Here is a 14201-nt window from a genome sequence, read left to right as displayed (position 1 = left end):
AGCTCATACTGAGCTTTAGCTTTCCTAACTTTTTCTCTACAAGCACTGGTGATTTGTTTATATTCATCCTTGGTTATAAGGCCCTCCTTCCAATTCCTAAAGGAGTCTTTTTATTTCTCAAGTTTTTAGAGAGCTGCTTATGGAGCCAACTTGGTTTCTTTAGGTTTGTGGAGAAACACCATTTGGGGCCTACGTTTATCTGGGAGTGGTTGGAGGAGTCTCTGAAACTCTAGGCAGGCCTTGGGGCCTAGTGTCATGAGCCTTGACAAGAAGGAGCTGGAAGGGTTAACAGACCTGGAAGAGTTGCCAGCCAGTTCCTCAGCTGAACAAACAGCAGCTGGCCCATCAATCACTCTCCAGGCACCAGTGTCAGCTGTTGACAATCAATCTCCTCCAAGCTCTCCCCCTCCCATCTCAAGAGTTCGAAGCAGGCTTCGGAAAGAACTTTCAGAGCGAAGACATGAGGCACGTCGATGCTTCAGATCTCTCAGCCCTGAGTTCTAGCAGAGTCACTGCCACCAAGACAGCAGGCTGATTGAGACTCCCATATAGCTCCCACCCAGGACCTGGTAACCTTGTAGAAGCAACAAGTCTATTCTCTGGCTTGCATCCACGCTCCTTCCTGATCCTAACCTGCTTGATTTTCTTGGCACCCTGACCTTTTGGCTTTTGGACATTGACTTCTGATTCTGGTTTGTGATTCTGCATTGGTGACTTGGCTCCTGCTTAACTTCCTGGACTTCCTGGCTCATGACACTGGCTTCGGACTCCTGCCTGCCTGCACCCGGAGAACGTGACACCTAGTCTATTCCTCCTTCCCCCTCCCCTCCTGTCTGGAAGCAGCAATTCTGAGGAGGCCTCCTAGAGAGGCAGGAAGTCTTTCAGGCTGGTCTCCCAGAAGGCTGCAGGAGGGAAAACCAGTTCCTGGGTGGGAACTGGGTTTTATATTAGTGATTTTTGGCTGGAAGCCTTCAGTTGGAGTTGGGCTTTGAGTTCACTCAGTTGGGTTGGTGAGTCTGTCTGTTCTGGATGGAATGGCCAGGGCAAGTTGTGTACTAGGGGAAGAAGGAGCATTTTTCCCTACTTTGATTTATTTCTTCTGTTCACTGTTTTAAAATGCCTGCATATAGTGGTGAATTTTAAATAAACGTTTTGTCTTTTTAAAAGGTAGTCCCTCTGTGCCAGATAGTTTCCCCAACTGCCTTAGACCACGCTGCTGCAAGAGGGGAGTCCAGGGAAGGGGGAAGGCATGCAGTTGGCAAGGGTGCCAATCCTCCAGGGGTCTCCCAAAGAAGGACTTTGGTCACTGTCATAACCAGGTGCTTGGTTGGCAGAAGACCTTGAGGCCAGGCCTCAGAACTGGCAAGGGGGATTGGGAGTCCTGTTCCTCTCAGTCAGGAACCCCTAAATTGAGCAGGTGGTGGCAGCGTGCCCTAGTGGTGGGAAGAAGATAAGCTCCCTTCAGGAGTTGGCAACTTAAAAGGGAGTTGACAGGATCGGGTCTGAAGGCAGAATCGGGCTGGTTCCGTCACAAGGTTCTTTCCATTTTTTCTTCTCATAGGAATCATCTGTGATTGCACTTTCAGTATTTTGCTTTTTAAAAACTCCCACCCCTCTTGAACCCCCTTCTTCCTAAATATTTCTGACCATGGGATTTTACTCAGCATAGTTCTAAGTGCATCTGAAGTTCAACCTATAAGTCTGACTACATATAGTTTTTCCCTCCCCTAAGACTGTAAATTCCAAAATCACATAGTCACTACTGCCAAAGGTGCCCACTATTTCCGCTCTTCAATCAATTCTTCCTTGTTGGTGAGAATCAAGTCCAAGATAACAGATCCCCTTGTTTCCTTCTTCACTTTCTGGAAAAGGAAAATGGTGCTCAACATGGCAAAAGGAAGCAAGACAAGTCAGCAATCTATTTGACCTTTCATTTTTACCAGAGTTAGACTTCCAACAGATGTCCAGGTAATTGAAATCTCCCATGATCTCTGTATCCCTTCTCTTGGAGAACTTTGCAGTCTGTTGTAGGAGTATCTCATCCAAGTCCTCTGCTTGGCTTGGTGGTCTATAGCAGACCCCCACAATAATAGCACTGTTATTTCTTACTCCTTTTATTTTTACCCAGAGACTCTCAACTGAGCTGCCATGCTCAGATTCACAATAGATCTGAAACCAAAGGTGCCATTGTACCTTGTCCAAAATTGAATGGAGGGAGACTGGCGTGAAAAGTCATTTAAAATCATGGGCTGAAATATCTTTCCCTCTACCCCCACCTCTTTTTAGAATGTTAAAACATTGAGCCTGAGGAAGTGTTCTGGAGAGCTCAACCTTGCACCAGTTTTGTGTCATCACAGGTGGTCCTAATATGAGATATGAAATATTTTGTGGGTTGTTTTCCTCAGGCCGCTGAACCTACCTGCTTCCTCTAGTAAAGTCCGCCAGGGGTTAAATGAATGTGGCACAGGCCTGGCCAAGCGGCATCTCAGAGCCAGCGGGTTGGAAGCATAAGCATGCTGAAGGCACACAGGTTTGTCTGGTTGGGCTAGGCAACCTTCCCTCCCCCATCCCTGGATCCTCATAGAGGATCAGCTGGTGGCAGGTCCTACTTGCAGTTGCAAAGGTATGCAATATAAATAGCTGCACACAGGGACTAGCTCTCAGGATGCATGCAATACAGCATAATGCTACATGTAAACAATTGCTGATGCTCACAGTGTTACTTCTTTGGCATGATCGCATACACATCTTCACTGGCATGCATCCTTGGCTCCTCCTGTACCTCTGTGACAACTCTGTTGACGCTGCTGACTCACCTGGAACTGTGTTTCCTGTTCAAAAAGAGCTGAGGGATCATAGCCAGTTTTGCCTCAGGGAGACAAAGAGAAAACTGGCAAAAGGGTATTTGGGGCCTGCTGGTCTCTGTACTTGTTTCTTCTTGACTTGTGAAGTCAAGGCTGAGAAATTCCTGGACATTTAGGGGCGGAGCCTGAGGTTAGGGAGGGAAGGGATGTTTGTAGTATGTAATGCCAAGTCAGACGTTTTCTCCAGGGGAACTGACTTCTGCAGTCTGGAGGCCAGTTGCAATCTCAGGAGCTCTTCATGCCCCACTGTCTCTTCTTTTCTGCCCCTTTATTACTTGCTCTGCCACTTAGATCCTTTACTCCCACCACCACCCCAGAGAGGTGAGCATTACTTGAGATTTGTCAGAATTCAGCAATAGTTGTCAGGCAATTGAGTTTGCATCCTTGCCTTTTGAAACAGCAGATTTCCAACATTCCCAGGTGCGCATTGCCATCTTGACCAGGGGCTCTGTCTAGCCATGGTGGACCCAGAAGACACAATGGACCTGGAGGCCACTGAGGTTCTGAGGAGAGCCAATTTGGTGCAGTGGTTAAGTGTGCGGACTCTTGTCTGGGAGAACCGGGTTTGATTCCCCACTCCTCCACTTGCACCTGCTGGCATGGCCTTGGGTCAGCCATAGCTCTGGCAGAGGTTGTCCTTGAAAGGGCAGCTGCTGTGAGAGCCCTCTCCAGCCCCACCCACCCCACAGGGTGTCTGTTGTGGGGGAGGAAGGGAAAGGAGATTGTGAGCCACTCTGAGACTCTTCAGAGTGGAGGGTGGGATATAAATCCAATATCTTCATCTACCTCACAGGGTGTCTGTTGTGAGGGAGGAAGGGAAAGGAGATTGTGAGCTGTTCTGAGACTCTTCGGAGTGGAGGGTGGGATATAAATCCAATATCTTCATCTACCTCACAGGGTGTCTGTTGTGAGGGAGGAAGGGAAAGGAGATTGTGAGCTGTTCTGAGACTCTTCGGAGTGGAGGGTGGGATATAAATCCAATATCTTCATCTACCTCACAGGGTGTCTGTTGTGGGGGAGGAAGGTGAAGGAGATTGTGAGCCGCTCTGAGACTCTTCGGAGCGGAGGGCGGGATATAAATCCAATATCATCATCATCATCATCATCATCATCATCATCATCATCATCATCTCTCTCTCCTCCTCCTCCTCCTTTTGGCTCTTCCAGCTCACATGTCAGCAAATGCAGGCTTCTGAGTTACAGAATGGAGCCAAAGCAGGATCGCTGACAACAAGGTCTTGCTTCGCAGGAGGTCCCTCCGTCTGCACGGGGACATGGTCTAAGCGCACCTGACGATGGACCACCCAAGTAGCTGTGCGCAGCCATCAGCGAGAGCGGGTTGATCTGAGGACTGGAGAAGCAACACGCAGAGCAGTCCTGACCTGAGGGGCGGCTGGCCATTTGGGCGTAGGTGTAATTGAGGCACCTGTCATGGGGTTAAGTGCTCTAGGATTGCCTTCAATCTATCAGCTACAGCTCACAGCTGTGTCCCACAAGGGAATTATTTAAAGGGACAGTTTCCAAATTAGCTCACCAGGAGCTCCAGAGCAGCTGCAACCGGGCAGAGGAGAGACCTTCCCATAGAAAACTCTCTCACCCCATGCCTGAGCTCACCACTGGGCTTGAGTGCTAGAAATGCTTCCACGCCCCCCAGCCTTGCGTGGGGGGAGGGGGAGGCAAGTTGAGGTGCTTGCTTGCACCTACCTGTCTGTGTCCCACCACCGGCATGTGCTGAGCCTCTTGAGGTTGGGTACCTGTTGGGATACTGAAATGGGAGAGGTTAGCCACTGGGTAAAGACCTCGCTCTCCTCCTCGCATGTCAAACTGCTTCCTCTCTGAACTAAGTGCCCTCTCTGTGCATCACCCACCACCTTGCCCCTTGCCCCTCGCTCAAAGTCCGCATGGCAGAGGGATCGGAGACAGAGTCCCCTGCCGTGCGCCCTCCCTAAAGAGTTGTGCAAGGGCTGAGTGGAAGTGCTGGGGAGGGGGCTTGGCCAGCCCAGGGTGGGACGGGGTGGGTTCAGCCCGTAGTGGGCTCCTTGAGGAGTTTTAAGGCTAGGCCACCACAGTCGCTTAGCCGCGCAGCACCTCCATCTCCCAGCCGAAGCACCTCCACAGAACACAGCACCTCCATCTCCCAGCTGCCTGCTGTTCAGCTTGTGCTGCCAGCTGCCCGGCTGCTTCCCCGGCCACCTTTGCCCCAGGAGTGCCACCTTCCTCAGTCCTGCATGGATTCCTGGTGGAGGTTCCTGCCAGGCAGCGCAGTGGAGGCCAGCCTGCCCCACTTTCCAAACAAAAAGCCTAGCAACCTAACTATTCTCCCAGAACAGACTCTCTGTCCCTCTGGTAGTTTCCTCAAACCCTCTCGGAGGCCATGAAAGAATTTCTCTCCACTTAGCTCTCCTCCCCACCCCTCAAGATTCCACAGCCTCTGAGTATCTGCCTACTCCTGATGTAGGCAGGGATTTGCTGGGATGACTGGAGGGTAGGGCTAGAACCCATCAGTCACAGACCCTTCTAGGAATTCTGCCTTAAAAGACAAACACCAGCCTTCACCATCCATTGTTTCGAAGACAAGGCAGCCCATCCTGGAAACAAAGGGAGAGGGCAATCCCCTTCCTCAAACCTGGGCTGCTGCAAACGCCTCCCTTCACCCCAACTGTGTGTCGACTGACAGTCCCCAACTGCCTTAAATTTATTTTGATCTAATGGTTTAATTGTTTTAACTGTTTAATTGTTTTATTGCTGGTTTTCATTGTTTTACCGTGTTGTAACCCGCCCTGAGCCCATTATGGGAAAGGGCGGACTATAAATGTATAAAACAAATAAATCCAATAAATAAAGCTGTATGTTGGTCCGTCCCCACGTGATTGGATGTGAACTCTCACAGAGGCCCCAGAAGCTTTGGGAATGGGTCGCCTGCAGGGCTTGACTTGGGGGACTGGTGCATGCTCAGCCAGTGCCAGGCGTTCCTCTGCCAGCTTTTCTGGTTTGGACCCCCCAATGCCCCATTGCTGGATGATACAGGGGAGAGATGCTGTGAGCACTGGAGGTTCCAGTCTTCTCTCATCCTTTTGTGCTGCTACTGAGTGGCTTGGGGTGGGCCAAAGGGACCCATCTTGCTGTTTTTCTTTCCATGGTTGGTGGCAGGATGGTGCCAGGGAGGGGCAGTGGCATTGCCATGTCTTGAGTGGGCTTACTACTATCTGTGGGGCTGCTGTTAGGGTCCCGTCAAGCAAGCTGCACCATGGTTTTGTGGCCTATATGAACATATGAAGCTGCCTTATACTGAATCAGACCCTTGGTCCATCAAAGTCAGTCGTGTCTTCTCAGACTGGCAGCGGCTCTCCAGGGAGTCAAGCTGAGGTTTTTCTCACCTATTTGCCTGGACCCTTTTTTGGAGATGCCAGGGATTGAACCTGGGACCTTCTGCTTACCAAGCAGATGCTCTACCACTGAGCCACTGTCCCTCCCCAACATACATGAACATATGAAGCTGCCTTATACTGAATCAGACCTTTGGTCCATCAAAGCCAGTATTATCGTCTCAGACTGGCAGCGGCTCTCCAGGGTCTCCAGCTGAGGCTTTTCACACCTATTTGCCTGGACCCTTTTTTGGAGATGCTGGGGATTGAACCTGGGACCTTCTGCTTCCCAAGCAGATGCTCTACCACTGAGCCACCGTCCCTCCCCAATGGCCTATGCTGGTGTCGGCAGCGAGTGACTCTCTGGAACATATGAACATATGAAGCTGCCTTATACTGAATCAGACCCTTGGTCCATCAAACTCAGTATTGTCTTCTCAGACTGGCAGCGGCTCTCCAGGGTCTCAAGCTGAGGTTTTTCACACCTATTTGCCTGGACCCTTTTTTGGAGATGCCAGGGATTGAACCTGGGACCTTCTGCTTCCCAAGCAGATGCTCTACCACTGAGCTACCGTCCCTCCCCAATTTGGGACTGAGTCAGCAGAACTTGGAAATAAGGCAATTTCCTCCTCTTTACATGAATAAGGCCTTGCTGACTCTACTGCAACTTCAGTGAAACCCTAAGAGAAACGTTGTTGGAGGGGGATGTTGAAATACCGCGCTCCCCCCCCCAAAGGTTGCTTTGTCCCTATTGCAGACGGCTTGTGTTAAGTGGCAGTGGCACAAGATTAGTGTGAGGTTGCTGTCTCTTTGCTGCAGTCATTTGTGAATCAAATATGTAATTAAGAGTCTACCTTCTTGCCTGCATCCACCACCATGTCCTGCAAAGTGGACGGAAAGCGTCCTTGGAACAATTTCATCCTATGCGTTACCTTTGGCTTCCCAGGAGGGAGAGAAGTGCTTGTCTCTGCTGCCCCCTATTGGACCTTTTGGAACACAGGCTCGTGTTCCACATTGTTCAATTTTCATTTTTAATTCACCCTTTCTACAGGGCGGTACATAGTCCACTCTCCACCTTTTTATTTTTGGTAGATAGGTTAAGGAGCACAGGAGGGGCAGAGAATAAATGAACATATGAAGCTGCCTTATACTGAATCAGACCCTTGGTCCATCAAAGTCAGTATTGTCTTCTCAGACTGGCAGTGGCTCTCCAGGGCCTCAAGCTGAGGTTTTTCACACCTATTTGCCTGGACCCTTTTTTGGAGATGCCAGGGATTGAACCTGGGACCTTCTGCTTCCCAAGCACATGCTCTACCACTGAGCCACCATCCCTCCCCTGCTCTCCAGGGCCTCAAGCTGAGGTTTTTCACACCTGTTTGCCTGGACCCTTTTTTGGAGATGCCAGGGATTGAACCTGGGACCTTCTGCTTCCCAAGCAGATGCTCTACCACTGAGCCACAGCCCCATTCATGGCTCTCCAGGGTCTCAAGCTGAGGTTTTTCCCACCTATTTGCCTGGACCCTTTTTTGGAGATGCCAGGGATTGAACCTGGGACCTTCTGCTTCCCAAGCACATGCTCTACCACTGAGCCACTGTCCCTCCCCTAGGCTGTGAATATGGATCTCCTCCCTGGTCTATATCAGCACTGGAATGCCTATATCACACTGTGTTGTGCATACAGGATCCATTAAAAAGCCTGCCATGTGAATATGAGATAATGCCTACTGTTCTGTATAGACAAGCTGGAACATGTCCAGAGGGGGGCCTACTTTTCTATATCATGGTTTGGATCCACTTACCGTTAGGTGGGTCTGTAACTGGTTGACAGATCGCACCCAAAGAGTGCTTGTGAATGGTTCCTCATCCTCTTGGAGAGGAGTGACAAGTGGAGTGCCTCAAGGATCTGTCCTGGGACCTCTTTTGTTCAACATCTTTATAAACGATTTGGATGAAGGAATACAGAATTCATAGATAGCAGGCATAGCTGAGACTGGGAGGTTACTGCAGGGTAAGGTAGAGGTTCAAAATAAAACAGCTCAAAGTGTAAAGTTTACGGAACACATCATGGCAAGAGTCAATCTTGGAGGGGGAGAGCGGCGATTGGGTGTTGGAGAGGGGGCTCACCAAGCCTGGAATGCAAGGGGATTGGTGAGGTAATTACACAGCTTCCTAAGGAGTTTGCTTGCTTGTGCAGCTTGGGGGGGGGGGGATTTGTTTTCTGGATTGACGGTTGCCTATGGGATGTGCCAGCATTTCCCTAGACATAACTTTTGGTGGGGAGAGGTCAGGGCCCAAAGTTCTTAAGATGCCTACTAAGTCCAGCCATGCCCTCGACTCTGCCCCTTCCCACACCGGTGTGGGTCTCTACGCCAGACTTCTGCCACTGCTCAAGCGCAGTACTCAGGTGGCATCATAGAGTTGGAAGGGACCTCCAGGGTCATCTAGTCCAACCCCCTGCACAATGCAGGAAACTCACAAACCCCTCCCCCTAAATTCACAGGATCTTCATTGCTGTCAGATGCCCATCCAGCCTCTGTTTAAAAACCTCCAAGGAAGGAGAGCCCACCACCTCCCAAGGAGGAAGCCTGTTCCACTGAGGAACCGCTCTAACGGTCAGGAAGTTCTTCCTAATGTTGAGCTGGAAACTCTTCTGATTTAATTTCAACCCATTGGTTCTGGTTCTACTTTCTGGGGCCGCAGAAAACAATTCCACACCATCCTCTCTATGACAGCCCTTCAAGTACTTGAATATGGTGATCCTATCACCTCTCAGCTGCCTCCTCTCCAGGCTAAACATCCCCAGCTCCTTCAACCTTTCTTCATAGGACTTGGTCTCCAGACCCCTCACCATCTTCGTCGCCCTCCTCTGGACCCATTTCAACTTGTCTATATCTTTCTTAAAATGTGGTGCCCAAAACTGAACACAATACTCCAGGTGAGGCCTTACCAGAGCAGAGTAAAGCGATACCATCAGTTCACGTGATCTGGACACTATACTTCTGTTGATACAGCCCAAAATTACATTTGCCTTTTTAGCCATCGCATCACACGGTTGACTCATGTTCAGCATTGACTCATGTTCACTGTTCACTCATGATCCACTAAGACCCTAGATCCCTTTTGCACATACTACTGCTAAGACAAGTCTCCCCCATCCTATAACCATGCATTGGATTTTTCCTACCTAAATGCAGAACTTTACATTTATCCCTGTTAAAATTCATTTTAGCCCAGTTTTCCAGCCTGACAAGTTTATCCTGTATCCTGTTTCCAGCCTGACAAGTTTATCCTGTATCCTGTTTTCTACGGCGGCGTTTCCCATTAGCAGGGTCATGACCCGGTACCGGGCCACAGAATCCTCAATACTGGGTCACAAGAAAAGCCAAAGCTATCCCCGCCCCCAGTAATGACTGAGCTTCGTTTGGCTTCCTTCCTTCCCCTGTCTCTGTGTTGTGCAGAGAAAAGCTAGCCTTGAAGACTGACAAAGGCTGCAAAGCCTGGGCTCCATTTGGCTTCCTTCCTTCCCCTGTCTCTGTGTTGGGCAGAGAAAAGCTAGCCTTGAAGACTGACACAGGCTGCAAAGCCTGAGCTCCATTTGGCTTCCTTCCTTCCCCTGTCTCTGTGTTGGGCAGAGATGAGCTGGACTGCCTCTTCTTCCTTCTCCTCCCCTCCTAGTGTTTGAAAGAAAAGCTAAAGTCCACTGGCACTTTAGACCCATAAAGTGTTCTTCAAGTTATGATCTTTCATGTGCCTTGCGGTATTTTCTTTTGGGGAGATTTCCCCTGGAGGCCTGAGTGGCAAAGAAGGGGGGGGATGTATTTTTCAGCCGGGAAGCGTGGGAAGTGAGCATTCCAGTAGTTTGTTTTTTTGGTTTTTTTACCAAATGACCCCCGGGTAGAATTGTTGCTGGCTGGAGTAATCTGATGGTGAGTAAGGTTTTTTTCTTTGTCCCCCCCCCCCCCCCCCGTCTTTTTTTCTTTCCCTGCAAGTGTTGCTCTTTCTGTATTCTTGGTGCTGGGGGGTGGGAAGCAACAGTGGGAGGGCTTTTTTAAAATTTATTTATTTAGAATTTATATCCCGCCCTTCCCACGAATGGCTCAGGGCAGCTTCTGGTGCCCTGGCCTCACAGGTGGACATTCTGGTGCTTTTTAAGCATTGTGTGAGAGAATTTTGGACTGGATGGTCCACTGGACTGATCCAACATGGCTTCTCTTATGTTCTTACGTTATACTGTTCTCTTACGTTATACTGGCTGAAACTTTTCTGTTCATCATACTGTTGTTGCAGACGTAGGAGGTCTGCCAGTTAAAAGTTGGCCCCCCCAATTGTAGCCAGCTGGCCTTTCTATGAGATTTCTGTATGAGTGAGTGAGAGAAGCTGTGCCCCTTCCCCTCCGTGGCACACTGGGGAGCCGGGATCATTCTGGGCAGCACTGGCCACTAAGATTGCAAGGCAAACTCTCCTCCTGCCCAGGTGACTCTGTTGCTGCTGCTGCCCCTCATTACAGGTTTCCCAGCACAGCAGGAGGAGTAATTCAAGCCAGCGGGCAGTGCGGAGGGGGAGGGGCAGGGGGCTTGCTGGTGCATATGCACCACCCTGAGGGGGCCTGAGCAAGCAGGCTTGGGATTGGAGACCTGAGGTGAGGCCTGAGGAAGGACCTCCATGGGACATGATACCATAGAGTCCACCCTCGCAAGCAGGGGCATAACCAAGATTTTAAGTTTGGTGGGGCACATAGACATGATTTTTGTTGGGGGGGGGGGGAACAGAGGCAACATTACTTCCCAGATCAGGATCTGGCCCCGGGGAGAGAGAAAGATGTACTGCAGGAGGAGGAAGGCAGGGGGAGGGAGGGGCTGTTGGGGTTTGTGCAGTGAGAGCCTGGGGAGGGGGGGTTGCTGCACCCCTTGGAAGCAGAGCCAGGAAAGAGCACTGGGAAGGCTCCCCGGGCAGGGAGGGACACCTCTCACTCGCCCTTGCCCTGCCTTTGCTTCGTCTTGCCCCGGGACACCATGCAACCTTCCACCCTAGTCGCCTCCATGCCCTCCTTCGCCCCAAAGCCTGTCCTAGCAAAAGCTGCCCCTTCTGCAGCCGCCATTTCCTTGCAAAGGTCACTCCGCTGCAGTCGCCTTGGGCAGCCTCTGCCTCCTTCTCCCCTTTTTTTCCAGAGAGCCAACAGCACCTGGCTGAGCAAGCAAACTGCATCCCCAAATCCCACCACCCCTACCCCCCTACAGGCAGAATCACCCACAAATTCACAGGTTGGATCGCACCAGTAGCAAAGGCACTTCCTCCAAAAGCTCAGCGGGGCTGGCACCTTCTCAAAGCATCCCCCGCCCCCAGCCCTTAGCATCACATCTCTTCGAGGCAGAAATAGCTTTGAGGCTTTGACACAAGCTCCAGCAGGCCTCTTCCCTTTGCCACACTGCAGCAAGCACATGCTCTTTGTGATCCCGCCCCACACCCGCCACGGTCAGTTTCGCAGAGAGTGCGAAGTGGTGGCAAGGGAGTAGGGTTGCCAAGTCCAATCCAAGAAATATCTGGGGACTTTGGGGGTGGAGCCAGGAGACACTGGGGGTGGAGCTAGGGTTGCCAAGTCCAATTCAAGAAATATCTGGGGACTTTGGGGGTGGAGCCAGGAGACTTTGGGGGTGGAGCCAGGAGACACTGGGGGTGGAGCTAGGGTTGCCAAGTCCAATTCAAGAAATATCTGGGGACTTTGGGGGTGGAGCCAGGAGACTTGGGGGGTGGAGCCAGGAGACATTAGGGGTGGAGCTAGGGTTGCCAAGTCCAATTCAAGAAATATCTGGGGACTTTGGGGGTGGAGCCAGGAGACTTTGGGGGTGGAGCCAGGAGACATTGGGGGTGGACCTAGGGTTGCCAAGTCCAATTCAAGAAATATCTGGGGACTTTGGGGGTGGAACCAGGAGACACTGGGGTGGAGCCAAGAGCAAGGGTGTGACAAGCATAATTGAGCTCCAAAGGGAGTTCTGGCCATCACATTTAAAGGGACTGCACATCTTTTTAAATGCCTTCCTTCCATAGGAAATAATGAAGGATAGGGGCACCTTCTTTTGGGGCTTATAGAATTGGACCCCCTGGTCCAATGTTTTTGAAACTTGGGAGGTATTTTGGGGAGAGGCACTAGATGCTATACTGAAAATTTGGTGTCTCTATCTCAAAAAACAGCCCCTCCCCTGAGCCCCCGATACCCGCAGATCAATTCCCCATCATTCCCTATGGGACGTTCATGGAGGTGCATATTGGCTGTGGGGGTGGGGCTTCCCCCGCCGGCCAACTGGCTGGGGGAGGGGGGAAGCCTGTAAAATCGGGGGATCCCCCTCTGGGACCTGGGGATTGGGAAGCCTACAAGGGAGAGAAAGCAGCTGTTGTAAGTGGTGGGATTGGGTGTTTTGCATGAGGGTAAGAGAGGAGGGCCAGGATGCTGTGGGGCCCACTTAGCTATGGGCCTGCTCCCAAGTAGCCATTTTCTTCAGGCAGAAGGATTTCTGGAGATCAGATGTGCTTCTAGGAGACCTCCACAGTCTCCACCTAGAGGTTGGCAACCTAGGCCTCTGGCCAGGTTTTGACTGAAGCCCCATAGCCAGGGTTTTCCTCTTTCCCTGGTCCACAGGTAAGCAGGAGCATCTGCTGGCAGGCTGCCCATCTGGCTCAGCTGCAACCACTGACTTTGGGCACTTGCAGAATGCAAACAGGGAACTGTCCATGACAAAATCCTAAGCAGAAGGTTTATTGTGAAAAAGGTGAGCTCGCCTGGAGGTGCAGAACATGCTGGGAGTTGCACAGCGGCATCCGAAGGGCCTTAAGAAGCGTCCCTGTCCCCCCCCGAAGCAGGTGTGCAGCCCCCTGCCCAAGGCCTTCATGGTGCTCCTGATGTTCCTTCCAGATAGGCAGTGGTGAGCGATGCCCGCCTGACACCTCTTTTCTTGGTCCTTTTGCCACAGCATGCTCTGTGCAACCGGCAGCTGGCGTCTTTGCCCAGCTGCTGTAGATCCCTCCGGAAGCGCACACCCAGGAAAGCATGGAAGACGGGGTTCAGGCAGCAGCGAGCCAAGGCCAGGCCACTGGTGAGGAGCAGGGCCAGCTCCCGCTGGAGGATGGCTGGGCAGCTGGAGGACTGGCGAGCCATCAGATCAGCCGTGTCCAGGACAGTCAGCAGAGCGTAGGGCAACTGCAAGGCAATGAAGAGCAAGACCAAAGCAAAGATCAGCTGTAAGGCCTTCTGGGACTGGACACCAGGGGAGGACAGCAGGGTGTGGGCAATGGCAGCATAGCAGACTCCCATGACCACAAAGGGCAGGACGAAGCCAAGGCCCACCTGCACCAGGCTCACTGCAGCCGTCACAACAGCCACCCTGCAGAGTGCGAAGCCCCCGTCCTCCTCCACCCTGGCATACAGGAACTGGGGCAGGGCAAGAGCCGCCGAGAGCAGCCACACCAGCACAGAGCTCAGCCTGCCCCAGCGGGCAGCCGTGGGGCGCAGGCGGTGGGCAGTGGGGGCCTGCACAATGGCCACGTAGCGGTCCACGGTGAGGCCCATGAGGAAGAGGAAGCCGCTGTAGCAGGTGAGGGCATGAAGGCCCTGCAGGGCCTGGCACGCAGCAGAGCCCAGGCGCCAGCTGCCCACCACCCCAGCCACACCCACGGGGAGAGCCAGGAGCAGCAGCAAATCGGAGGCTGCCAAGTGCAAGAGGAGGATGTCGCCGAGGGACCGGCTGCGGCGGTAACAGGCCTGGATCAGCAAGAGCACCCCGTTGCCTAGGATCCCCGGCAGGCAGAACAGGGCAGCCATCACTGGCAGGTAGACTCGTGCCACTGCGCGGATGGTCTCCTTTTCACACAGCTCGGGCAGGGCTGGTGTCTTGGCATCATAGTCCCACAAGTACCACTCTGCACTGCTGGGCAGTTCGTCTGTCCAGGGGCTCAGCTCCTGTAGGATGAGGACAGGCAT

At 52.0% G+C, this 14201-nt stretch overlaps 1 protein-coding gene and 1 non-coding gene across 2 annotated transcripts; both read right to left on the bottom strand.

The window, feature by feature from the left end:
- Positions 1–7622: 7622 nt before the first annotated feature.
- TRNAP-GGG (transfer RNA proline (anticodon GGG)) lies at positions 7623–7694 on the bottom strand. Its single transcript has one exon. It is a non-coding gene; the product is annotated as a tRNA-Pro (tRNA).
- Positions 7695–13109: 5415 nt separating this feature from the next.
- CCR10 (C-C motif chemokine receptor 10) lies at positions 13110–14201 on the bottom strand. Its single transcript, XM_060255280.1, has one exon. The coding sequence runs from the start codon at positions 14199–14201 to the stop codon at positions 13110–13112; it is 1092 nt and encodes a 363-aa protein (XP_060111263.1).

Source organism: Heteronotia binoei, chromosome 15 (assembly GCF_032191835.1).
Source record: "Heteronotia binoei isolate CCM8104 ecotype False Entrance Well chromosome 15, APGP_CSIRO_Hbin_v1, whole genome shotgun sequence".
Taxonomy (NCBI): Eukaryota; Metazoa; Chordata; class Lepidosauria; order Squamata; family Gekkonidae; genus Heteronotia; species Heteronotia binoei.
This window is presented reverse-complemented; position numbering and strand designations above follow the sequence as displayed.